The sequence below is a fragment of the Sorex fumeus genome, unplaced genomic scaffold (genome assembly GCF_029834395.1).
Source record: "Sorex fumeus unplaced genomic scaffold, SorFum_2.1 ptg000131l, whole genome shotgun sequence".
NCBI classification, from domain to species: Eukaryota; Metazoa; Chordata; class Mammalia; order Eulipotyphla; family Soricidae; genus Sorex; species Sorex fumeus.
Window position 1 is genome coordinate 30131763 of NW_026606188.1, and position 27009 is coordinate 30158771.

At 38.9% G+C, this 27009-nt stretch overlaps 1 protein-coding gene across 4 annotated transcripts in view; it reads right to left on the bottom strand.

Moving 5' to 3' along the window:
* Window positions 1–319: 319 nt before the first annotated feature.
* Window positions 320–27009, bottom strand: part of PLPPR5 (phospholipid phosphatase related 5) — a 176878-nt gene continuing 150188 nt past the window's right edge. For all 4 annotated transcript variants that reach the window (XM_056139069.1, XM_056139068.1, XM_056139067.1 and 1 more), the window contains one exon: window positions 320–1056. In XM_056139069.1, the coding sequence (XP_055995044.1) occupies window positions 1024–1056 (33 nt within the window). In that variant the 3' untranslated portion in view covers window positions 320–1023. The remainder of the gene's footprint in view (window positions 1057–27009) is intronic.

Here is a 27009-nt window from a genome sequence, read left to right on the forward strand (position 1 = left end):
AATTCAATGAATTAGTAAAAGGACGTATACCTCTTAAAATATTAAGTATGGCATATATGCAAAACAAAATATGGTGCCTTCCTGTGTTGTAGTGTGAAATTCCAATCATGTGTCAGGGTATCAGGCTTTGGGAATTTTGATGAGAAACCAGCCTAGGAATGGAGATTTTTGACTCCTCCTGAGGCTCTGTTCTCAGTGGAAAACTGCTCAACAAGGAGTATGTACCTCATTGGACTGAGTCATTTAATCTGTCCTAAACATTGTCTGCATTCAAAAGCCACAAGTCAAAAATCAAACCACAATTTTCAGGAACAAAAAGTCCAAATAAATAATTTTAATTATGATACATTACTTATTACAGTAAAAATTGGCATTTTCCCCTCCAAAAGCAGAAGCACCAGTCTTAGAAAGGATAGTTCGGACGGTATTTTAAGTGAAACATAGCTTTATATTATGTGCAAACATCAGTTTAGTCTAGAACATAATTTCTAAAAGTAAAGTAATTTCACATACTGGAGTATGTTAGAATGGAAATAATGCCATGCTGATTAAGAAAATAGCCCCCCCGACTTTCCAAGTCCACTTCAAATGAAATATGCTGTACTTTTGAGTAGTCTAAAGAAAATTTAAAAAAGCTTAAAACTATCCCCAAATAAAGGGATCTCATATACAAATGTGACACGTAAAACTTTTTTCCACATTGTTGTGTGATTTTGTGAGAAACTTAAGTGAATTTTTGAGTAATTAATTTGCTCTTTTGGTCATCACATTTTTATTAAACACCTACTTTGTGCAAGTCAGGCTTTGTGGTAGGTGCTGGGAATACACAGAAGAAAGACACAGTCCTGCCTTTGAGGAGCTCACAGTCTAGTGGGGGTAACAGATAGGCTGACTCGGATTTCAAAATTATAAAAATTATTACAGAACCATATAACATTTTGTGATTAAACAAACTTTGGGTGTTATGAATGGATGGTAAAAAGAGATGATGTCCAATGCAGTGAATATCCATCTGCTTCAATATCATGTGACTTCTGCAAAGGCGGTGATGTGGTTCTAAAAAAAGAGAAAGAAAAAGAGTCGCAAAGTTAGAGACTTGGGAAATTGACTTTGTAAAATACTCAGTGTTTTCATAAATAATTATTAGCCTTCTGCAAAACTGTAGCCCATAGATATTTCAGTTGCAAAAACATACAGCACTATTAAACTGTTCTGTTATTATATAAAATTTAGCTGCTAATTATATATTTTATCCAATATCCGTAATTAACAAAATAGACTAACATGTTATACCTGATTTATTCAAAGTTAACACTGAAATTTGGAGAGATAAAAATGGAAATGCTAGACACGTTAATATTCTGTTCAGCGTTAATGGAATTTTAATGCAGCATGTTGGAGTTGCAGATTAATTGCTCCCTGTGAGACAGATGGCATCGAATGAGGTGGTGAAGTGCTCAGACTGAAATGGCATTTGCTAGTTGACAAAGATCTACTTAAACACTTCATTTTTCATGCATGAATCCAGATTCTAAACTGCAATCTCCGTTGTTGTTTACCTCAACCATAGAATTCTTTACAGAGATTTTTTTTTCCTTTCAAGCAACAGAAGTGTAACCAAATAAACCCTAGGAAATGGCTAGTGTTTAGTTGGATTCAAATATGCAACAGACTACTCATGACTACTGAAATAGTGCAATGGAAATTGATATGGCATCATTAATCATGTCACACAGGATTATGTCAAGATCGAACAGGAGTGACAGCCCCACAACAGCAGCATTTCAAAGGGCCTTTTCATATTGTCTCTCTCTCTTTTTTTTTTCTCCCTGGGTCATACTCAGTGATGCACAGGGGTTACTCCTGGCTTTGCACTCAGAAATTACTCCTCACGGTGCTTGGGGGACCATATGGGATGCTGGAAATCAAACCTGGGTCAGCTGCGTGCAAGGCAAATGCCCTACCAGCTGTACTATTGCTCCAGCCCCCACATTGTCTCTTGAAAGCTTTTAACTACAGCTTCTATATTGATTCTTTGTAAGTCAAAGACATACATAGGACTTTAAGGAATGTATGCCATGAGTTTTGTTCATGTACATGTAAATCTTTTCAAGGTAGGGTATTTTAACTAATTAAATATATCTTACTGGTGTATGAAAAAATTGGATTTATTTTGACTGAATTTAGGCATATTAAACCACAGCTAGAAGGATATAATTATTACTTGGTTTGACTTAAACCCAGAGAAAAACATTATTGGTAAATGAATCAGTGATAAGCAAAATAAGCATGCTGACTTTTCATTGCCTTGAGAAGACCTTACCAACTTTATTTATTTATTTATTGGCTTTTTGGGTCACACCTGGTAAAGCACAGGGATTACTCCTGGCTCTGCACTCAGGAATTACCCCTGGCAGACCATATAGGATGCTGGAAATCGAACCCGGGTTGGCCATGTGCAAGGCAAATGCCCTACATGCTGTACTGTTGCTCTAGCCTCAAGACCTTACCAACTTTAAATTCCCACTTTAAAAAAGTATGATGGGAACTATCATTATAGCACAGCGATAGCACAGCGGCAAGCTACCGAGTGTATCTCGCCTGCATGGCAAAGCCTGACAAGCTACCTGTGATGTATTCAATATGCCAAACACAGTAGCAACAAGTCACATGATGGAGACGTTACTGGGCCTGCTTGAGCAAATCCATGAAAAACGGGAAGACAGTGCTACAGTGCTACAGTGATACCCATCTGATAAGGGATTAATATCCAGGATATACAAGACACTAAGAGAATTGTACAAGAAAAAAACCTCCAACCTCATCAAAAATGGGGAGAAGAAATGAACAAAAGTTTCCTTAAAAAAGAAACACAAATGTCCAAAAGGCACATGAAAAAATGCTCTGCGTCACTAGCCATCAGGGAGATGCAAATTAAAACAACAATGAGATATCATCTTACACCACAGAGATAGGCACACATTCAAAAGAACAAAAGCAACCAGTACTGGCATGGATGTGGGGAAAAAGGGACACTCTTTCACTGTTGGTGGGAATGCCCACTAGTCCAGCCTTTCTGGAAAACGATATAAACAGTCCTTCAAAAACTAGAAATGGAACTTTCATATGACTGCAATACCACTTCTGGGAATATATCCTGAGGATGCAAAAAAGCACAGTAGAAATGACATCTATACCTATATGTTCATTGCAGCACTGTTCACAATAGCCAAAATCTGGAAACAACCCAAGTGCCCTAGCACAGATGACTGGTTAAAGAAACTTTGGTACATCTACACAATGCAATACTATACAGCTGTCAGGAGAGATGAAGTCATGAACTATGCTTATAAATGGAAAGACATGGAGAGTATCATGCTAAATAAAATGAGTCAGAAAGAGAGGGACAGACATAGAAGGACTACACTCATTTGTGGAAATATAAAATAACATAACATGAAGCTAACACCTAAGGAAAATAGATAAATAGGGCAGATAGATTGCTCAATAGCTGGAAGCCTGCCTCATGAGCAAAGGGGAGAAGGCAGCTGGAATAGAGAAGGGATCACTAAGAAAAAGATGGCTGGAGGAATCGGTCGGGATGGGAGATGTGTGCAGAAAGTGGATAAAGGATCAAACATGGTAACCTCTCAGGGTCTGTATTGCAAATCATAATGCCCAAAAGTAGAGAGAGATTATGGGGTATCATGTCTGCCACAGAGGCAGGTGGAGGGTGGGAAAGAAGGGGGATACCGGGGAGATTGGTGGTGGGGAATGAGCACTGGTGGAAGGATGGGTGTTTGATCATTGTGTGATTGAAACCTAAACATGAAAGCTCGTAACTATCTCATGGTGATTCAATCACGATCACGATCACGACCATCCTGTTGTTCGTCGATTGCCTCGAGCAGGCCCCAGTAACGTCTCCTTCGTCCTAGCCCTGAGATTTTTTTTTTTTAAAGTGCCATATTCAAGCCTCTTTCAGGGTGAGGAGAATGAGACCCATCATTGTTACTGGTATTTGGCATATTGGGTATACCACGGGGAGTTTGCCAGACTCTGCTGTGTGGGCAGGTTACATTCCGTAGCCTGCCAGTTTGTCCAAAGTAGGTATGAGATGATAAGATGTCGCGTGGCCACGAATGCGGCCGCGTGCTTCCGGGAGCTGAGTGTGATAATCTCTGGATCCTGGCCGTTGTTGGGGTTACACGGCAGTTGGTGGGTGTAACTGTCTAGCTACTGTCAGGTCCAGTCCCAAACTGTGCAGGCTTGGAGATCTCAGCCCCGATAAAACTAAAAAAAGTATGATGGGGCAATTTAGGAGGTAGGGTGCTTGCCTTACATGTGACCAATCTGGATTCGATCTCCTGCACCCAGATGGTCTCCCAAGCCCCACCAGAAGCGATCCTGAGCTCAGAGAGAGCAATAAGCTCTGAGCACTGCTCAGCATGACCCCCAAACAAACCAAAAAACCAACAACAAAAAACATGATGAAATTGCTGGAAAATGAAGTTAATCATTTTTTCCCCAGTTCTCCTTATAAAAAAATGCAAGTATGACTTCAGGATTTAAAACTAACAAATAACAACTTAGTCCTATCCTGAGTTTGTTTCCAAACATGAGGAGTTTCATTTCCTTTCTCTTCTACTTTCCAGTAAACTTTTCTATTTTCTAAAACAAAGAAAAAAACAGGGACATGCCAGAGTTATATAACACAGTGACCACATAAACTCCCTAAGAACTTTGGAAATGGTACATCATAGTTTTATTTTCAGTCACTGCACAGATAACAGAAATCTGTGAATGGAGAAAATAGTGTGATAATCACAGTTTCAAGGGGTAGAGGGGCCATCCTTGACAAGATATAACCTAGCATAGCTATATAAAGAGGTATAGACGCGCATTGAAGATGAGTAAGTCAGCGGGAACTGGAGGTAGAAGAGCAAAACATTGAGAGAGAGAGAGAGAGAGAGAAGAATATAGATTTAAAGAGAGACTATGAATGGTGTTTTGAAGGCCCTTGGCCTAAGTATCAGGGTTACCCTGATATAGCACTTAGATTCTTAAACTGATTGAGGGCTTCATATGGGATTGTGTAACTGGATATGTGGGTTGCAAAATATATCAGCAGGAAAAGGTTTCTTAACATGCAATAGTTCTGCAGCACTGTAGCACTGTCCTCCTGTTGTTCATAGATTTGCTCAAGCAGGCACCAGTAATGTCTCCATTGTGAGACTTGTTGTTACTGTGTTTGGTATATCGAATATGCCACAGGGAGCTTGCCAGGCTCTGTCGCTCTGCCGTGTGGGTGGGATACTCTCAGTAGCTTGCCAGACTCTCTGAAAGGGATGGAGGAATTGAACCCGGGTCGGCTGCGTGCAAGGCAGACACCCTACCTGCTGTACTACTGCTCCAGCCCATGCAATGCAATAAATCAACTTAACTCAAAATCAACTACTTAATAAATCTGAAGTATTTCTGACGCTATTCCCCATGTCACCATTTCTTGGACAAAACGGGGTTGTGAGTGGGGAAAGTCTTGTAAAAAAGTGGGGGGAGGGGGAGCAGGGCTAAGTGCCTTCTCAGCCCTTAGGCCTGCCTGCAATATGTAAAGGACTGGGGGCTCAGCACCCTATCATGGCCAGGCTAAGTCCTGTGGCCTGCTGGCCTGTCCAGCCCTAGCAGGCATCCAGGAGTTCAGGAGTACCTGATAGCTGTGTGAGTATTGCCTGGTGACAACTGGACTAAAGGACCATGTGCTATAGAACCCGCAGAGCAGCATGCTTATCCAGGACCCTTCGGCTGGCCTGGAGCAAGTTCCCCATGAGTGAGTGGACTGGAGTGAGCGTGCTAGTGGGGAATAAGCTGCATCCGATGGAGAACAACAGGTCAGTATACATGAAGAGCATTCTGGAAGGCTGTATATCATTAGTGATGACCACTTAAACCACCAGTGAAAGAGAAATTGGGCTCATTCTGGAGATTTTTAACCAGATCGCCCTCACCATCTGCATGCCTCTGCCCTCTTCCCTCCATCCTGGCCAGTGTGTGCTGGGATTCCTGATGTCCGTTCACTTTGGGAACTGCCAGGCTCTGGTCATGAAGGGGTATGCATCTGTGGTTCTGCAGTGTGGCCTGAAGGTCCGGGTGGTGAAGGAGCTGGGTTCTAGCTGTCCCATCTGCAGCAGACTCAGTTGCCCCCATGGGGAACTACAGCAGCAGGTGATGCAGGACCTGTCCAACCTGGATATCTACCTGGACACCCCTCATTACCCCAATGCCTAGTGATGGCGCGAGGTCACCCAAGGGTAGCCTCCATGATTCACCACCACGTGCCTGGCGTCATGATCACACCCATCTGTCTCACTGTCCTTCTGGCCCCTTGTGGTCCCCACAGGGCTTGAGCTGAAGACCATGCTGGACCTGGAAGCAAAAAACACTGCTTGGGTGTCCTTTGATGGATGGTGGGGACAGCATTGGCATCACCATATCCTGCTCCCTGCTACACATGGTTGTGAGTGAGACTCCATGAGCGACTGGTTCGAGAGCCTGGCCCAGGGTCTGCACTAGAGCATGTGTAAGAAGCAGTCACAGTTCCAGAGGGGGAGGAGGAAGGAAAAGGAGAAGGAGAAACAGGAAGGCTGCATACTCCAGGGCTGAGCCCGTCTCCCCTGTAGGAACAGCCAGAACTTGGCTTTACTAAGGAGCCTGAGGCAGGGACCCAGAAGCAGCCTTTGTCAACCACATCAGATTTTATTTTCTTTTGGCTTTTTGGGTCACATCCGGTGATATTTAGGGATTACTCCTGGCTCTGCACTCAGGAATTATTTCTGGCGGTGCTCAGGAGATCATGTGGGATGCTGGGAATTGAATTGGGGTCGGCCGCGTGCAAGACAAACACCCTACCCGCTGTGCTATGGCTCCAGGCCCCCACTCCACATCAGATTTTTTACCCTTTTATTTTATTTTGGCTTTGGAGCCCACCAAACCTGGCAGCGCTAGGGGCTTGCTCTTGGTTCTGCGCTCAGGGATCACTTCTGGCAGGAATGGAGGGAACATATGGGGTGCTGGGAATCAAACCCAGCTCAGTGACTCTACTGTTCCTGCCTCAGCTGTCCTATTTGCTTGCTTTGGTCTGATTTTTGTTTGGGGGCCGTACCCAGGATGCCAAGGGGTTGCTCTGTACTCAGGAATCACTCCTGGCAGAAATCAGGGGGCCATATGAGACACCAGAATTTGAACCCAGATGGGCCATCTGCAAGGCAAGTGCCTTACCTGCGGTACACTCTCTGGCCATGTTCCCAAGCTGGGTTGTGTGTACGTGTGTGTGTGTGTGTGTGTGTGTGTGTGTGTGTGTGTGTGTTTATATTTTAGATCTGACTTCATTTGAGCATTGCTAAGTGACCAAGTCAGTGAAGCAGATTCGGATAGGGGTAGGGTACTCTTACAGCTTCAGTGTCAGCCTCAGCAGGAGTCTTCCCTATCAGTCTATTGACATCTAGAAGGGCCTGGGATGGATGGCTCTAATCTTTAGGGTAAAAATAGTTGTCTCGGCCAAAATTCTTTCTTTAACCTGACAATTTCCCTGATCCTGCTTCTGTCCTTAGAACACTGGTGGGATGCTAAGGGACTCAGAGTCAGCACATTTGAATTAGACAGACAGCAGTGAGGGTGCTGTGGGTACCAACTAGAAAGGGCGTGTGTGGTGCCAGGTGATGGTTGTGGGTGCAGTGGGGGCATAGCCCACAAGTGGAGTGGTAGAGGCTGTCTGGTACATTTAGCTCCTCTGGGGGTCAGGTTTTGGGGACTCCATCACCCCTTGGAGAGCACACACCTCCACGTGTACCACAGGGCTTGGCAGACTTCTGGACGCTGGCTTGAAAATAGTCTTTGAGCTGCCGTGGGCCCCGCTCTGCATGCACACCCACCAGTGGCACCGGCATCAGCTGGATCTGATGGCCAGTGCCTTTTCCTGGCTAGGATGGGATAGACTGAGCAGCCCTGTGGTGCCCTTGGCTGGGGGTTCGTGGAGCCGGCCTCATTTTGATTATGATGACCATTCCCTGACACCTGGGCACATGGTCTGGTCAGCCAGGGGTGCCCAATGCTTGCCCAGGTCTGCACAGGAAAGAACCGTTCAGTGATCTTACCACCACAAACATGGTTCAGTACCCTAAGGTCCTGACTGGTAATATCTCGAAAGTTCAGTGTTGAAAAACTCTGACACTGGAGTCACAGTACATGGGCATGGGGTAGATAAGGTGCTTGCCATGCACAAGGTGGACAAGGGCTCAATCACTGATACCACATATGGTCCTCTAGGCACCATGAGTAGTAATTCTTGAGTGCAAAACCAGGAGTAACCCCCAAGCATCTCAAAACTAAAAAGCAAAAACAAACAACAACAACAAAAACAAATGGTGTTAAAAAGTCCTATCACTATTTTCAGATTTTTTCAACAGATGGGTTTAAAAAAAAAAACACTTTAAGGGGGCTAGAGTGATAGTACAGCAGGTAGGACATTTGCCTTGCATGTTGGTTAATCCGGGTTCAATTCCCAGCATTCCATATGGTCCCCTGAGTACTGCCAGGAGTAATTCCTGAGTGCAGAGCCAGGAGTAACACCTGAGCATCGCCGGGTGTGGCCCCAAAAGAAAAAAAAAACAAAAAATAAAAAAACCCAACACTTTAAAAGACAGAACTGATTTAGTAAATGAGATGGATTTTAATCAGGAACAGGTAGCTGCTAATCAATGCAAGGCAGATGCAGAGGAAAAATCAAATGACAAGTACAAGCTGGTAAAAGGACAAAGAATATACAGTGATGACAGGGTGACCATCCAGGGATCATGTAACCTGCTCATATTGAAGGGGAAAGGAAATGGTAATCACAGGGATAACCGGCTAAAATCAGGACTGTCTCAAATAGTGATGTTTGTTATCCAATAGTGATCACCTGAGAAATGGGATGTTAAACACCAGTTACACTGTGAACATGCTGTGAAGATCCAGGGCAAAAAGAATTCAGTCTTGACATCAAAATCAGGTTTTGGTCAGTAACATATCTACCTTCCACAGCCCATGAATTCCAAATGATTCTGCCTTTCTCAGAGGCCACAGCATTAGCAATAAGTCAACCTACCAGGGTAGTAGTTTATTTCCAATTTTGTTCATGAAAATTGTGAAAAAATTTTGTAAAAATCTGTGGCAACTTTTTTTTAATAGAAAACTCTTTCAGTTTAACATCACATTTAAGTGTTAGCCTCTGAGATCATTTTTTCTATTTGACTGGAATTAGAGGAATCCTGCTTGGGGCTTGTTGAAAAAGATGGTCATTAGCAGAGAGACAAATGGGTGAAAGTCAAACACTGAAGTCACTGCATAGGTTAAAGAAAATACAGTGAAAACTAATAGTAGGTTCAACGTGCATGAACATGTACAATACACAGGAGCCACCATTTCATTAATTTCACTATCTAAAAGCAAACAAATCCACAACATAGAATGCAGAAGGAAGATCATTTATACAGTTGTCTTAAAAAAATCCAATTAATGCTCTTCAAGCAGTGGGAGTGTTTTCCTAAAGGAATGTAGAAAAAGGACAAGTCAGTGACCTTATATTCTGAGCATTTATAAAGCTCTATCATTCTGTTAGAAAACTTACATTAGCAAGGTATATAAATGCAAACTTTAAAAGATAAAAATGACATCCTTTCTATGCAGGAAGTTATGATATTGTTCACTTTTCCATCAGCATTTTTCTGTAATGTACACACAGGACTTGTATTTAGTATTTAAAGAACATCTATCTTGGGGAATAAACTATCAGAGCATACTGGGTGACAACAAGATTTTCCTTACAATATGGATTAGTTTTTTAAGATGCAGCACTAAACCGCAGTGATGATAGTGCCAACACACAAGTGAGAAGCAAAAGCCCCATGCATGGAAAGTGTAACTCAGAGTCCCAAGTAGAAAAAGGGTGATGTAATTATCAGTCCAACTACTGATACTTCATTAATTACACACATCAATTAGAGTAGGAGAACAGTGCTCAGCCCAAAAAGTTGAAGATCAGAATGTGCTACATCCATCAGGAAGTGTTTGTTCAAGTCCAAAGCACATCAATGAGCAACATACGGAATCTCTTCCTTGAGTGCAGACGTCCCAGGGGAAATGAAGCACTTGTTTCAGAAAAGTAGTTTGGATTTGTAATTTGATAAACAGGAAAGTCTGTAGTATATTAATTATTGAAGCTTAAGTTCTACAGGATAGCTTCAATTTTACTATATATTCTACAGCTCCATATGTAGAAATTATGTTGTCACTTACAAAGACTTAGAACGAAATTGTCATTTATGTATGACATGAAAATTTGGTGATAAGGGATGTCAATAACATCTGCCATTTACAATTTCTCTTTGAAAAAAAATCAAGGGCACGTCATAAGATAACTTCAAATGGGAAAAAAAAAGACCTTTTTTTTTTTATAAAAGTCATCATTATTAGAGGTTATTTGAGTGACATCAATTTTTATGAATGAGTGTATATGTGTACATATATTTGAAAAGTATATAGATTTGGAAAAACAGTAACAGCAGCAATCATTGCTAAGTGTTAAATCCTGGGGTTATAATGGAACACTGCACAGAAGGATACATTTTTCTGTATTTGCTTTGTTGCAACCAACTCCAACAGCAGTGCGCTCTAGCGCACATACGTTTATTGCCTTAATTGAAGGTGTTCACAGTGGCTTATTCCCATTATCCAGCTGAAGAGCCTTGTGAGACAATCTTTAAAGGATCTTCCCTGTGAAATTTCTTCTGAGACATCCTCAAAAGGCTGGGTTCGGGACATCTACAAGACGTGTGTTTTATATTATTTGTTTACTTAAATACTAACTAATCTGTCTGGACAAAGTACATGTTTTAATTAAAATTCTACGCTTCTGTATTGTTAGACCAAATTTTGTTTTTAAATTTTATTGAATCACTGTGAGATAGTTGCAAGCTTTCATGTTTGGGTTAAAATCACACAATGATCAAACACCCATCCCTCCACCAGTGCACATTCCCCACCACCAATATCCCCAGTATACCCTCCTTTTCCCAGCTTCCCCCTGCCTTCATGGCAGACAATATTTCCCATATTCTCTCTCTACTTTTGGACATTATGATTTGCAGTACAGATACTGAGAGGTTATCATGTTTGATCCATTATCTACTTTCAACACACATCTCCCATCCTGACCGATTCCTCCAACCCTTTTTCTTAGTGATCCCTTCTCTATTCTAGCTGCCTTCTCCCCTCCGCTCATAAGGCCGGCTTCCATCTATGGAGCAGTCTTTCTGGTAAGGCCAAAATTTTAAAGTTAAACAACTTGTTCAAACCCTTTTCAGGATAATAATAAATAACTTCTATATTTTCATAGCAGATTGTGAGCAGTCAGTTTAAGTTTTTAGCCTAGATTTAAAATAAGATCGATACATGTCCTTAACTCAGTGATTTGTAATTCAATTTATTGGTAAGAAAACTGTATGGAAAATTGGAGATTAAGTAATGTGAATGTCAATGGTGTGAGTTCCATAGCAACTGAAAGCGTTTACAAAAAATTACCTTCAGAAGACATAATTTTCTGTTGAAATTAAAATATTACCTACTTAAGAAAATCTTTATTAAGATTAAGTGAGATTATATGTACAAAATCCCATTTCTCTACTTAAAAATATAGTTTTCTAAAAGTCACAGCATAAAAGCAGAAACAAAAATGCAACTTTTTAAAGAAATGCAGTTTTACAAATTTATAATTCTAATATCAAAGCCATTTTCTTGAAAACTCAGTTTCTTGAAAAATTTGTGGAAACTTATTTGGTGACAAAAACTTAACCCTTATCTGCTGTGAGGTATGGTAGCTTTATGGGGAGCTGCAGAAGTATTCATCATTGATTATAAAGTGCTGTGCAATGTCAGGCTTTGTAACAGCACACAGAGAACCTTTTCTCTAAAATATAAAATCTTTGTTCCTGAACAAAAATTGAGCACTAGGGATTTAAGATAAGGAATTGTGGCTGTATTATGAAACCGGTCAACAATGTTCTGCTCTAAAACCCAATCTACACATTATCAGGGACTTCACAAATAAATACTGGTCTCGTTTATTTGCTCTTTGCTTCCTTGATTCATTCAGGGAATCCTCTGAGGAGAGTAAAGGAGAGCAGGAAAAGAAGAAGAAGAGGGAGAAAAGTTGCTGTTTATCAAGAATGGGATTCTGTCATACTAACTTTTTCTTTAGGGGTGAGGAAAATTCGAGCCATGAGCATATAATGTCCATCAAATCTGTGGTTTGGTCCTGTTTCTTTACATGTGCTTCTTAGTAGCTGCCTGCAGCCTGCCTGCCTATCTTATATGTCCTGCAAATGATGCTATTAATACCCAGATGATCCTTGAGAGAAAAAAGATTTCACATTTTGGTATTTTAGTAGAGAAATCATTTGGGCGTCAGTTTAGATGAAGTGATTAGATGAGGCTATGAAACTTGTGATAAAACTTATGATAAAATTAAGCAAGTTCTTATTTTAAGAACTTGGAGCTATGAAGACTTTTTTTTAAGAACTAAAAGGTGACAGGACCAGAATTCCTGGGAAAGGAAACTTTTACTCTGTTGGTTTGGTTTCGCTTCATTTTAAAGGTTTTTTTTTTTTTTATGAGCACAGAGTTTTGTTTTCATTCATAAATTTCCCTTATGTACTCTCTGAATAAAGGGGCTAAATGCTACTTTCTGAGAGAGTCTTTCCTCAGGGAAAGGAGAAGTCCCTAGGTGACTTTTCTTGGGATAGACTAATTAAATAGGATGACAACACAGCTTTTTACTAGAGCATTAGATACAGATCTTATGAAGTGTTTAAGTCCTGAGGAGCAGGAGTTTGAGACTTTCCAGACTGAATCTGTAGGAGCACCGATTCTCAGTGTTGACTGCATATTGGATCAACTGGATGCTTTGAAATCATCCTGCTACAACTCTAGAAGCTCAGATGTAATTGGTCTGAGGTGTGGCTTAGTCAACAGGAATTTTAAAAGCTCTCCAGATTATTATTATATGCAGCCCATATTGAAAACTACTGTATCAGAAGCTTGCAGGTCACACTGGAGCCAGACCAAGTGTTGGATCTATACTGAAATCACCCAAGTCACCTGCTCTGCTAGATCTCCAGGCCAATCCTAAATCAAGAAGATCGGAACTGTGGGGCAGACAGCCAAGGGATCTCCTTTTCTGCAGGAGCTGCACGGAATGGATTCTCTTTACATTAGTCTGAGAATCACTGTTTACAGGTATAGAAAAGAGATATTAGGGACCAGAGCAATAGTACAGTGGGTAAGGGGCTTGCCTTGCAACCAACTGTCCAAGATTCCACCCTTCAACTACTTTCCCCAACTCACATCACCACATGTAATCCCTGATCCCAATCTTGAATGATCCCTAAGTTGCAGAGCTGGGAGTAAGTCCTAAGAAATGCCAGGTATGGCCACAACACCAAACAAATGAAAAGGAATATTAACATGGTCAAGTATATAAAATTAATTATCTATTTAAAATGTTCTCATTTGTCCAATAAAAATGATAGTGACTTAAATAATCTTGAAAGTTTCTCAAAAATTAAATATTATTTTTGTTTTTAAAAATTGCAATCTGCAGAGTTTATTCTTTTTTTAGATCTTCATGATGTGTCAGTGTTGAGAAAATTTGTAGAAAAAGTTCTTATTTTTCTATTTTGTTTTGGACAAACTTGCAGGCTATCGAATGTAGCCTGCCCACAGGGCAGAGTCTGGCAAACTCCCCGTGGCATACCAAATATGCCAAATACCAGTAACAATGATGGGTCTCATTCTCCTAAAGAGCCTTGAATATAATCTCAGGGCTAGGATGAAAGAGACGTTACTGGGGCCTGCTCGAGGCAATCGACGAATAACAGGATGATGAAATGAAATGAAATTTTGTTTTAAGGCTTTACTATATTTTTATTCTGAATGAAACACATTTGATTGGAAAAGGAGGACATAAAAGAAAAAATATCAAAGAGATCATTTGCAATATATTAAATATACATAATGTTAATAGGTAAATTTCAAACAGGTTCCCAATCATTAATCCTTTAAAATTAGATCATAAATCAGGGTAAGCTTTAATTGATTGGGGAATAACAAGTTAGAACTTTTCAAAAAAGTCAAAACATTCAAACCATTCAACATACCCACTTCCATGAGCACCTTGAAAAACTGAATAGAGCAATAAAGCTTATGGCGAGGAGTGACTGATCCATACTTCAAGGAAAAGATTTAAAGAAACACAAGATAAGAAGTATTGTATTTCACTATGATTTAATGTTAACTGACACATTGACATGAAACCCCATGTAAGTTAACTGATACAGACATGCTTATGTACTTGGTAAAAGTGTTTATCAGGAAGTATCTACAAATTTTCTTAACCCCTTAACTCTACAGGTTTTCAGTCCTTATCATAATTATATTCTCAATCATGAATAATGTTAGAAATATAACTTTCCAGTTTACTCTCTACTCTATCTCCCTCATACTACAAATTTTCTTTAGCCATTTTGGAGATGTCGTGATTGTTGACCTGTGGGCTCCAATCCATCTTGCTCCTTTTTAATTCTAGGTCTTATTATAGACCCCATCTTAATACTTTAATGATATTTTCAAACCTCTTTTATGTCTCCATATTCTTATCTGTCAAACAAAATATTGTTTAAGTTGATTCCTCTATCTGGAATATTATCATCTCTCCTTACTTGACTAATAAACCTGCAGATCTCCCTGTATAATTTCTGTAAACATTGCCAAGTTAGGAGAAATTCATTTGTATGTTCCTCTAGCAAGGCCAGCAGCACCTTGTCCTGTATTTGCTTCTAAAACATTCTATTTCCCCAGAAGACTGTGGGCACAGGAGCCCTGGGAAATGTACTTTGTTGCCTCTTATTTGGTATTTGTTACATGGTTCAGATAAGTTACATATATGATTAAATTCCTTTGTTGTTTATAACAAATGAGTAGAAACATAATTCACACATAAACTGTAACTTGGTTGTCCCCCATGCCCCACTCCCCTTGCATTCTTTTGTTAGGATACACTTGGTGGTACTGAGTGGGAAGAGAGTGCTGTGTTGTTCCCTATGGTGCTCAGGAGATAATGTGGTGCTGGGGGCTAAACCCAGGACTCTTGAATACTACAGCCCTTTGAGCCATCTCCCCAGTCCCACCCAGGCTTTGATTCATACTAGTATCTTATTCTAACTCTACTGTTCTTAATTTTGTTTCCCTTTAACTTTTAATAATGTGTTAGAATTGCAAAGTAAGCAGCCCAAAGGTACTTGAAGAGTCAGAGGATATGGATAATGGATAAATTCTTGTATAGACAGGAGCTTTTTAAAACTTCTCATTTAAAAACTCTTATCCACTGCTGGTTAGAATGCTGTGCAGTCTGGTTCAAACTCTAGGCAAAACAGTATGGAGGATTCTCAGTAAATTTAAAATTAACCTGTCATATGACCCAGCAATTCCATTTTGGGGCATCTACCTCCAGAACAGAAAAACATTTATTCAAAAGGACATGTATGCACCATTATTCATTGCAGCACCCGTACAATAGCTAAGATATGGAATCAACCTAGATGTTTAATCACAGGTAAGTAGATCATGAAGATGTGTATATATACACAACAGAACACTACACAGCTGTTAGGAATGACTAAATCATATAATTTGCTGCATATTGCACTGGAAGATATTCTGTGAAAAAAGGCAAGCCAGAAGAAGAAGACTAAATACAGATGATGTCACTTATATGTGGTATTTGGAATAACTGGACGAAGAAATACAGGGGTTTAAAGTGTGTGTGTGTGTGGGGGGGGTTACCTAGATCACCCTTGGTCCCAAAGTACAGGGAGGAAAAGGAAAGACAAGTGGAGGTATGAGGGAAGAGAGAGATAAGAAGCAAGGGTTAAGGTACATTGGTGGTGTTAAGGAATGATAAAGACAAATATACAAACCAGAGTCAACAACACTGAAATTATGATACCCAAACTTTAATAACCAAACTTAAAAAAGTGTTTGTCAAGATGGCAGGCTGAGGGTGGGGAGACAGGAGAGGGAACTGGGAACTCTGGTGAAGGCATTGTGACACTGATGTCTAAACCCAACTAAGAATAACTTTGTAAATCAAGGTACAATAAAATTTAGGAAAAAAAACTTGCTAAAGCCAGAGAAATTTAACAGGACTAACGTATATGACTAACTGCATTTTGATTGCTGGTACTGTAATTAGTCCCCTGAGCACCATTACAAGTGATCTCTGAGCACAGAGTTAGGAGTAAGCCCTAGTAACAAGGGGCAAGGCCAGTTAGTGTGGCCTAACACCCCTCTCCAAAAAAAATATTAGTCAGCCATATAACAATTTATTTCAAAACCATTCAAAAATCAACTGTCATCATTATCCCTGGAACAGATATGGCGATTTTTTTTTTGTGAGGATAAGTATACATTTACCATTAACTCTAGTAATCTCATTCCAAGACTGAAATATTTATCCAAGATATAGAAAAAACATATTCACACAAAACATGTATATGAATTTAGGTATACAATATGAGTATTGTATTTATTTAATTAATTTATTTTTTAATTTTTATTAGTGAAACAGCATGAGGTACAGTTATAGACTTACTTTTTTTTTTTTTTTGCTTTTTGGGTCACACCCGGTGATGTACAGGGGGTTACTCCTGGATCTGCACTCAGGAGTTACTCCTGGTGGTGCTCAGGGGACCATATGGGATGCTGGGAATCAAACCGAGATTGGCCGCGTGCAAGGCAAATGCTCTAACCACTGTGCTATCGCTCCAGCTCCCAGACTTACAAATTTTTGTGCTTGGGTTTCAGTTATACAATGATTGAGTACCCATCCTCCATCCCTCCACCAGTGCCCATTTTCTACCACCACTGATCCCAGTATCCCTCCCCCTTCCCAAGCCCCCTATATACCAACTTGCCTCTGTGGCAGGGCACTCCCTTTTGTTCTCTCTCTCCTTTTGGGTGCTGTGGTCTGCAGAAGAGACATTGGGTGGCAATCATGTTCGTCTATAGTCTACTTTCAGCATGTATCTCCCATCCTGGGCGGATCTTCCCAGCACCCTTTATTTGGTGCTCCCTTCTCTATCTGAGTTGCCTTTCCCCCTAGCATGTGTGGCTGGCCTCCAAGCCATGGAGTGAACTTCCTGGTACATATCTTGGCTATTCTTGGGTGTTAGTCTCCTATTTTGTTACTTTATGCTCCCCAGATGAATGCGATCTTTCTATGTCTGTCCCTCTCTTTCTGACTCATTTTACTTAGCATGATACTTTCCATGTAGTACCACTTGTATGTAAATTTCCTGACTTCATCTTTTCTAACAGCTGCATGGTAATCCATTGTGTAGATACACTAAAATTTCTTTAACCAGTCATCTGTTCTTGGGCACTCAGGTTTTTTCCAGATTCTGGCTATTGTAAACAGTGCTGCAATGAACAAACAAGTGCAGATGTCACTTCAACTATACACTATACTTTTTTTTTTTGCCTCTCTGCAATATATTCCCATGAGTGGTATTGCTAGATCAAATGCAAGCTCAATTTCTAATTTTTTGAGAATCCTCCATACTGTTTTCCAAAAGGGCTGAACCAGTCAGCATTTCCACCAGTAGTGAAAGAGGGTCCCTTTCTCTCCACATTTGTGCCAACACAGGTTGCTTTTGTTCTTTTGGATGTGGGCCAATCTCTGTGGTGTGAGATGATATCTCATTGTTGTTTTGACCTGCATCTCCCTGATGATTAATGATGTAGAATATTTTCTCATGTGCCTTTTTTGCCATTCGGATTTCTTCTTTGAAAAAGTTTCTGTTCATTTTATTACCCCATTTTTTGATGGGGTTGGATGTTTTCTCCTTGTGGAGTTCAATCAGTACTTTGTATATCCTTGATATCAACCCCTTTTTGGATGGGTATTGGGGGACTATCCTTTCTCATTCTGTAGACTGTCTTTGTATTTTGGTCACTGTTTATTTTGAGGTGAAGAAGCTTTTTAATTTAAGAAAGTCCCATTTGTCTATCTCTGTTTACACTTGCTTGGCCAGTGGCGTGACATCTTTGAAGATACCTTTAGCTTCAATGTCATGGAGGGTTTTGCCAACCTTGTCTTCAATGTACCTTATGGTTTCTGGTCTGATGTTGAGGTCTTTAATCCATTTTTATCTTACTTTTGTACATGGTGTCAGGCAGAGATCTGAGTCTATTTTTTTTTTTTTTGATGTAGCGGTCCAGTTTTGGTAGCACAATTTATTAAAGAGCTTTTCCTTGCTCCATTTCACAATTCTTGTTCCCTTATCAAAGATTAGATGATTAGATGATATGTTTGGAGGGGGATATCAGTATATTCAACCCTGTTCCATTGGTCTGCAGCTCCGCATTTGTTCCAGTACCATGCTGTTTTAATTATTACTACTTTGTAGTAGAGTTTGAAGTTTGGGAGGTTGATTTCTCCCATTTTCTTTTCCCCTCCCTGGTCAGTTAACCTGCCAGTATTCAAACCCAGGATTTGGCTTTGTCCGCGCAAGAGCCCCAGGTGTCCTCTAGGACTCTGGGTTGCCCAGCATTATTGTATTTATTTTAAAAAGGTAAAATAGAAGACAATAAAGATCATGGTGCTAGGGGTTAGGAGTAAACAGAGGTATAACACAAAAAGGAAGGAGAGAACCTTCTAATTTGGGGGGCAAGGAGATGTCCTGGGTCCTATCCAGCAATGATCAAAAACTGTGCTGGCGGGGCTGAATAGCACAGTAGGTAGGAAAATTGCCTTGCATGTGGCTGACCCGGGTTCAATCCCCAGCAACCCATATGGTCCCCTGAGCACTGCCAGGAGTAATTCCTTAGTGCACGAGCATCACTGGCTGTGACCCAAAAGGCAAAAAACAAAAAACCAGAAAAATAAACAAAAAAAACCTATGCTGGCTTTGTGCTCAGGGATTACTCCGGAAGGTGCTTGTGGGATCATGTGAGGTATCAAAGTTCAAACCACGTCATTCGCATGCCTTAATCCCTATACTGCCTCTATGGCTTCAGGAGAGAAATTTCTAGGATAGCAGAAATGTTTTATAGTGAATTATAGTGATGATTTGGACTTTTCAAACTCATGAAACTATGCTAAAAAAGTGAAAGTTTTACAATATATAAATCATGCATAATAAACCTCAATTAAAAGAGCAGAACTCAGCCACTACACATGAGTACAAAACTCAAGTTTAGAACTGATGTGCTAGTTAACGCTTTGAAATTTGTTTTAGTCACAAAAAAAGCAAATTGATATGTAGTATATATTATTTTTGATCTAGACGATTATTAAGAATAATAGTCTCCACTGCTAGCAAGGACCTTGGATATTAATAAAACCAAATGCTTTTAGTAGAAAGTAGGATGTAGAAGCAATCGTGTATGTCTAGAAAAAGCAAAGGGCTCATTTATATGAATTAGAACTTTTATATGTAATTCTATCATTTTATAGAGTGATTATAAATTTGAGTTATGAAGCAATATAAGCATGAAAATGGAAGAATTGAACATGAACATAAAAATGGAACAATTCCATATTCTTGTTTCAGAACACAGAGACCATTTGCAAGCTGATGTGCAAATTGCTTAGCCTTCCTCATTGTAAAATCAAAAGTTATTTTTATAAAAACTACACTGATATTTTATTTGGGCAGTTATCGCATAACTTCATCCCAAATTTTCTTCTTATTTAAGCTTAGCTTCACTCATATGCACAGGACAGTTATATATCTATTAATCTGTAACATGCCTTTGATGTCCTGCCACATGACTAATACAAGTTAATGGGTAACTTGTGTAACACTTGTACAACTTGTGTAACAGCAGTTACACAAACCTACACATAGACAATAGTTTTGAAGGGTATTTTTAGAAAACGCTTACAAAAATCACAGTGATGTAATACATGTCTCCTGGTTCATTTTTTTTAACATATCCGGATTTTGAAATTTTAAGCAATTAACAAATTGTCTATTGCTTCTTAATGAAAACAAAAATAAAGTAAAAACACAACCCCAAACAACCAATTCTCCAGTGCTTCATGATCCTAAGACTGGGATGGGGATGAGATTGTTACTTATTTCCTATACTTAGCCAAATAAAACTCCACTTTTCTTCAAAAAATTTTTGTTTTATATTGTTGTGATCATCCTGATTAATCTTAAGTGCCTTGATTTTGTCTCCTGGAGAGGCCACCATTTGGGAAATAAATCTAATAGAAAAAAAGAATGAAGGGGTATGAGCAATTTCCCATGAGAAACTAATTATATGTACACCAGAAATGTCTTTTTGCTTCATCTTGTTTTCTTCTCTCATTAACTAATGATCGCAGTAACCCTATCATGTAAACATGCAGCCCAAATCTCTATTTACATGAATGAGATTAGAAAGTGTGTTTATATTCAGAAATATTTTAATGAAACGGTGTTTAAAAAAATCTATTAGTTTTTAAAAATCTGGCTTCTATTCTTTATATAGTGTTTTTAAACAGCAGGGAAGAAAAAAACCTGGATATATGGAAGCACAAACAAAAATAACATTCCGCAACGCCATAACAGGTTGTGGGAGTTTTCTTACTTGTTGATGGCTGTTGGAAATAATATGCTTCTATTTCCATTTTCTAAATTAACTTTTAAAAGTAAAATTAAAAAATAACAAAGGGCTGGAGAAAGTAGAAGGGTGTTTGCCTTGCACCTTTTTGATCCTAACACTTAATACGGTCCCCAGAACCAACAGGAGTGATCCTGAATGCAGAGCCAGGAGTAAGTCCTCTGTGCCATCAGGTGTGCCCTCCCCAATCAAAAATCATTACTAAAAAAAAGAGAAAATTTGTTTGACGGTAGTTTATTTCAAATGTTTTGTCTTTATGTTTTTTTTGGGGGGGTGGGGTGGGGTGGGCATACCCAGCTGTGTTCAGGGATTACTACTGGTTCTGTACTCAGGGATCACTCTTGATGGTGATCAAGGGACCAAATGGGGTGTCAGAGATTTAACTCTGATTGGCTGTGTGCTAGGCAAGGCAATTACTAGCAAGTACCTGCTGTACTATCTCTCAAGCCCCTTGAATGTTTCCATAAGTGCTCAAAGTTTAGATTGAGAAATGATGCCTCAAATGTGAGTATATTTAGTTCTAGCAACTATTCCAATATTTGATCACTAATAAAGTTGTTTTGACAAGGTCCTGTACAACAGCTTTATTTGAGTTCAGTAGTCCTATAAAACAAACATTTGCATTATAGAAAAGCAACTGAATCTTAAATAGATTGTCATAGTTATTCATGCATAACATTCTGAAATCTCAAAGGAATTTATCATAGAGAGTGCAGTAATGTATAATCATATTTGTGTTGGCAAGGAACTGCAGAATTATTTTGCTGTTGCTGTGACATTAATGTATGGACCATTTTATACTGTAATATTTTCTGCCATGTGTGCTGCATATGACTAAGAATATGTATAAAATTTATATCCATAAAACCCAAAATTTAAATCCATAAAACACACATACAGATGTCTTCATAAGAAATAAAATCTGTATCCTTTTATGGAAACCATTGTATAAAGATGGGGTAGAACTAAGTTGTATTAAGCATCTACTTTGCACCCTTAATTTATTTGTGATCTTTTAATTCCAACAATTCACCTACATGGATTCTTCTAATGTATTTGTATCAATTTTACAGGTAAGGCGTGATTTGTCTAATCACACCTAATTATTACGTAGCCAAAACTGACTTTAAAACTTATTTCTAGCTGGAAAAAAATTAGCTTTCCATCCCTCCATTTCTAAATTCAGTCTAGCCTTCATCTTGAACATTACGATTTTACAATCTACAAAACAATGTAAAGGTCAGTGCCCATGTTTTTCTGGGTGACAGTGAGTTGCTTTAGATTTTCCTATGCATATAAATGTCCTTTGCAGTTGCCATGGGAATTAAACACAGTAATTTCCATCTGTAATAGTACATACTCATTAATATATTTCTAGAGTTCTGGAGCTGTCATCATTGTTTACCACTTTCTGTCAGGCAATGCTTCTGTTAAGCAGGAGGAACTTTTATACTGTGAGCTTCTTGAGTAGTACATACTGGAGAAAATCCCTTAAATGAATTACAAAGCCATAATCTCACAAATTATTTGTATCATTCCTTCCCTTTCTTCTGTTAAAATTAATTAAATCACACAAATCTAAGAAAATTAATGTGAGATTTAATGGAAGACAATGATTTTTTCCTAAAAGCATTTTTCTATACGTGGCTATATCTACCTAATTAGCCCTCAAAGTTCTCCAAAATGGGTGTCAAGAGTAAAATGATCCAGGTGACTTAGTAAATACCTGGGCATTAATTGCTATTAGATTACTTAGAAATACTCCATTTTCTATCAAGTTCCATCCTTATATATATCTGGGGGGAGGGGTGTTGAGTGACACCAACTGTGCTAAGATCTTACTTCTGGCTCTGTGTTAGGGGGTTCATGTAGGGCAAACATGATAACCACTACACTCAGAAACTACAGAAACTACCATGGGTTTTCTGTACAATCATATGCCTGGCATCAAATCCTGAGTCTCTGAGGGTACAAATGAGGTAAAACCTGTTCTCTCTCTCTAGCCTCTTATATTTACTCTTAAAATTTTTGTATTTTTGTTAACTTGCCAGATTGTATTCCTTTAGATATTCTGTATGGCACAAGTGAAAATTGATAGAGCATGTGCATACATTATCTGCATGTGCTTACTTATGAAAATCTCAAATGTCAGTGTGTTACCTCAGCGTGATAATGAGACTGGGGGCTGGGGCGGGGGGGAAGAGGGAAAGGACAGAAGTTTGCTCAGTGACCTGCTGCTGTGATGAAAGATGAAGACATGGGAGGCTCAGTGAAAGGAAAGTCAAGGCACTTTTTCCCTATCAGTTATCAACAAGAGTAATTGCTACACAGAGGACAGGATGCCACTGAGAAAATGTCACCTACTTTGGAGAATGGGAGTGGGAGAGTGCCACCACTCTTAGTAATGCCACCAGGCTGACAGTGCTTTTCCACTGTGAATCACTGGGATAGTTAAATAAATGCTGCTCCTGACAGAATACCGTGTCATTTCCTCCATCCTTGCTACTCAATTTCCTGTGTTTAAAACTAATCTTGATGTAATCACTTGAAGGTGGGTCTTTGGAAGATACCAAGATACTGAAGGTTGAATCCTCATGAATGAGATTCGTGCTCTTAGAGAAGAGATTCCACTGAGTTCCCCATCTCTTCTGCTATGTGCAAATGCAGAGAGAAGACAGCTATCTACAAACCATCACAGTCGACAGAGTCTGTCTGTACCCAGTGTCCAGAACATGGAGAAACAAATTCTAGAGTTTAATAGACATCCATTTTACACCATTGTGTCACATGAATGATCTAATCAGCCGATTCAGAATCAGCCACTAAGAAGATTCTACCAAATGATATCTGGTCAGTTCCAAGGGCGGAAAAATCTTGTTCTTTGAGTCTTTAGGCCTTGCTATCTTTGTTATTCACCTGTATTTTTTTTCATTATGCCTTCTCAGGTAAGTAAATTTCATATATCAATTTTTCTCTCTCTCAATGTATTTTCTATTTTGAACATGCCATTTCCAACCATTGATTTCTCACCACTGAGAGCGGGGATCTTACTTTTAGTCATTATAAAGATATCCTTCTTTAATTTGTATCAAAGTGTCAAGGAACAATTTTTCACATATCTAACTCCCATCTATATTTGATATATATTCATTTTCCTATTTGTGAGCTCAATCAATTTTTCAATTAGAATGTTTCACACATTATAGGCTGCAACAATTGGACCTAAGTATTATTTACATATTGCTCACATTTTGTCATTGGCCTTTTAATACTGTTTTACACTAATTTTGGTAACTTTTTCTTTCCCCCATTTCTCTCTATTGATATTGTCATTTTTATGATGAAAGGTTGCACTTTTGCTTGACTGAGGTGCTTGCAGGAGATCTCACTCCCGATGTTGGTGCTTATACATCTTTTTAGTTTGGGTGCTTGCCTGGGGTGTAACCTTCAGTTGTGGGACCCGCAGTCAGAATTGCTTGTGGAGTTGGGGCTCAAAAATGATGGATCCCAGGATTACACTTGGGGCATACTGGTGACACTGGGGATTGAAATTTACAACCCAAACTTGCAAGACAGAAGGTTTAGCCAGAGTTATTTCCCCTATTATCTTTTAAAAATTCTTGAGCCTAAGGGCTAGAGAGATAGAACAGCAAGTAGGGAATTTACTGTACACAAGGCCAATGTAGGTTCCATGCTTAGCACCGGCATAAGTTCCCCTGGGCACCTCCAGGTGAGGTATATGAGACAGAACCAGCAGTAAGCCTTGGTACCACTAGGTGTGGCTACAAACCAAGAACAACAAAATAATGTAAAATTTTGAGCCTCTACTTTTGAGCTAGCAATGCCAAGAATGAAAAATACTGCTGAGATTCTCCTTTATAAAATCATCAACTTTATTAGATGTCTTTTAGGATAAATGATATTTTGTCGGTAACATTTTCTTTAAAAGCTATATTTTCTTTTAAACTTTTATATTTGTGCACTGTCTCTTTTATTATTTTTACCAGAGCACTGCACTGTAGCACTGTCCTCCCATTGTTCATCAATTTGCTTGAGTGAGCACCAGTAACGTTTCCATTGTGAGACTTGTTACTGTTTTGGGCATATCGAATACGCCATGGGGAGCTTGTCAGGCTCTGCCATGCGGGCAGGACACTCTCAGTAGCTTGCCGGGCTCTCTAAGAAGGACGGAGGAATCGAACCCGGATTGGCTGCATGGAGGCAAACGCCCTACCCGCTGTGCTATCACTCCATAGGTTAATAATATACTAGAATTTCCCCCCTTTCAACTAATTCATTTTGTACAGTGCTGTTAGAATGTTAATTCTGTTTATTTACCTTTATTCCCAACTACTCAGAAAATAAATCCAAACTCTTTAAGCACTCAAATACAAATAATTTTTCTTCTCAAGTTAATTTTTCCTGATTATAGTTAACTATCCTAATTAACCTTCCAAACATAATCCAAAAGATTATAATCCATAATCCAAAAGATTTAAATTACTAGTTTGTTTACTTATATTTACTAATAAATATAATAAATTTATATTTATTAATGGAGATGAGGAAAATGATAGCAAACAATGATTAAATTTCAAGCCAATGTACCTTAAAGAGAAACTATGTTCTATGTTATGCAGTGCTTTCATATTACATAAAAACTAGTAATACGAACAGCAACACAAATGAAAATACTATTTTTACTAACCGGGGGTTGGCCTGGGTTGGCTGCATGCAAGGCAAGTGCCCTATCTGCCGTGCTATCGCTCCAGCCCATTTTTACTATAGTTTAATTATTTATATTGCTTATAATACTCTCTAAATTCATTCACATCACAACATTTCCCAGTTCAAGATCTATAAATATTTGTAGGTTGCTCAGTTAGCTAGTAAACATCTTCTGCTATATTTTTAAGAGTTATGTAATTTTCTCTCAGATTGTGAGGTGTCTTTTTATTCTGATTATATTTCATTTTGCAGTATAGATGTTTCTTTTAATTTATGTAAACCCATTTATTTATCTTTACTTCCATTAGCTTTGCCAATGGCATTGATTCACTGAAGATGCTTCTAGGTCCAATGTCATAAAGATGGCTGCCTATGTTTTTTCTCAATACAATTTATGGATTGAGGTCAAGGTTTTTAGTTCATTTGAACTGACTCTTGTGAATGATGTAAGATAGGGGTCTGAAATATATAAATACATGTATATATATATGTGGGTGGGCCATCCACAAGTCCACGTCCACCTATGAGATAGTCAGATTTCTTCGTCAAAACCCTGAACAAACAGTTTGAGGCTCTTCATGTTCCTAGATAGAGCAGATGCCATTGGGCTACACTAGCATGTGACAGGGATGAATGGAGATGTTACTGGCACCCACTTGAGCAAATAGAAGATAAAAGGGATGACAAGTGATACAAGTGATATATATGTAGGAGAGGTTTGACATGATCCACTTCATACCATTATCTCTTGGTCAAAAATTAGCTATCTCTATCTCTGAGGAAATGTCTCTGGGCTCTCAATTCTACTCCATTGGTCTGAGAATTTGTCTTGGCTCCAGTACCACTCTGTCTTGATTACTGTAGCTTTGTAGTATAATTTAAAGTTGAGCTTCCTTTCTTGTTCTTCCTAAAACTGTTTTGACTATTTGCGGTGGATGTGGGGAATTATTACTTCATTCAAATGTCAAAATCATTCTGTTTATCTCTAAAATGTACCACAGGTATTTTTATAGGGATTTCAATGAGTCTGTATAGTGGGTAGGACTGACATTTTGACAATTGTAATCTTTTAAATCTATAAACAAGGGATGTGTTTTCATTTCCCTTGTCCTTATTTTATTTATTTTAGAAGTGATTTATATATTTTTTATTTTGTCTCTTATTTCTTTTGTTAAGCTGATTCCCAAACACTAGATTTTCTGAGGTAGTCATGAATGGCATGGTTTTTATTTTTATTTGTCTCTATTCTCTTTCATTGCTTGCATATAGGAATGCCATAGATTTATGAATGCTGATTTTGAACATTGCAATATTGTTATAAAAACTTAATTTTCTAGGTTTTTTAAAAGTACTTAGGGTATTCTAAGAATAGTATCATGCCATCTATAAATATTGATTGTCTGATTTTTTTCTTTTCCAATCTGGATGCCACTACTAACTGTTTACTGCTTAATTGCTATGGCAAGATCTTCTAATACAATACTGAATAATAGTGGTGAAAGTGAAAACCCTGTCTTG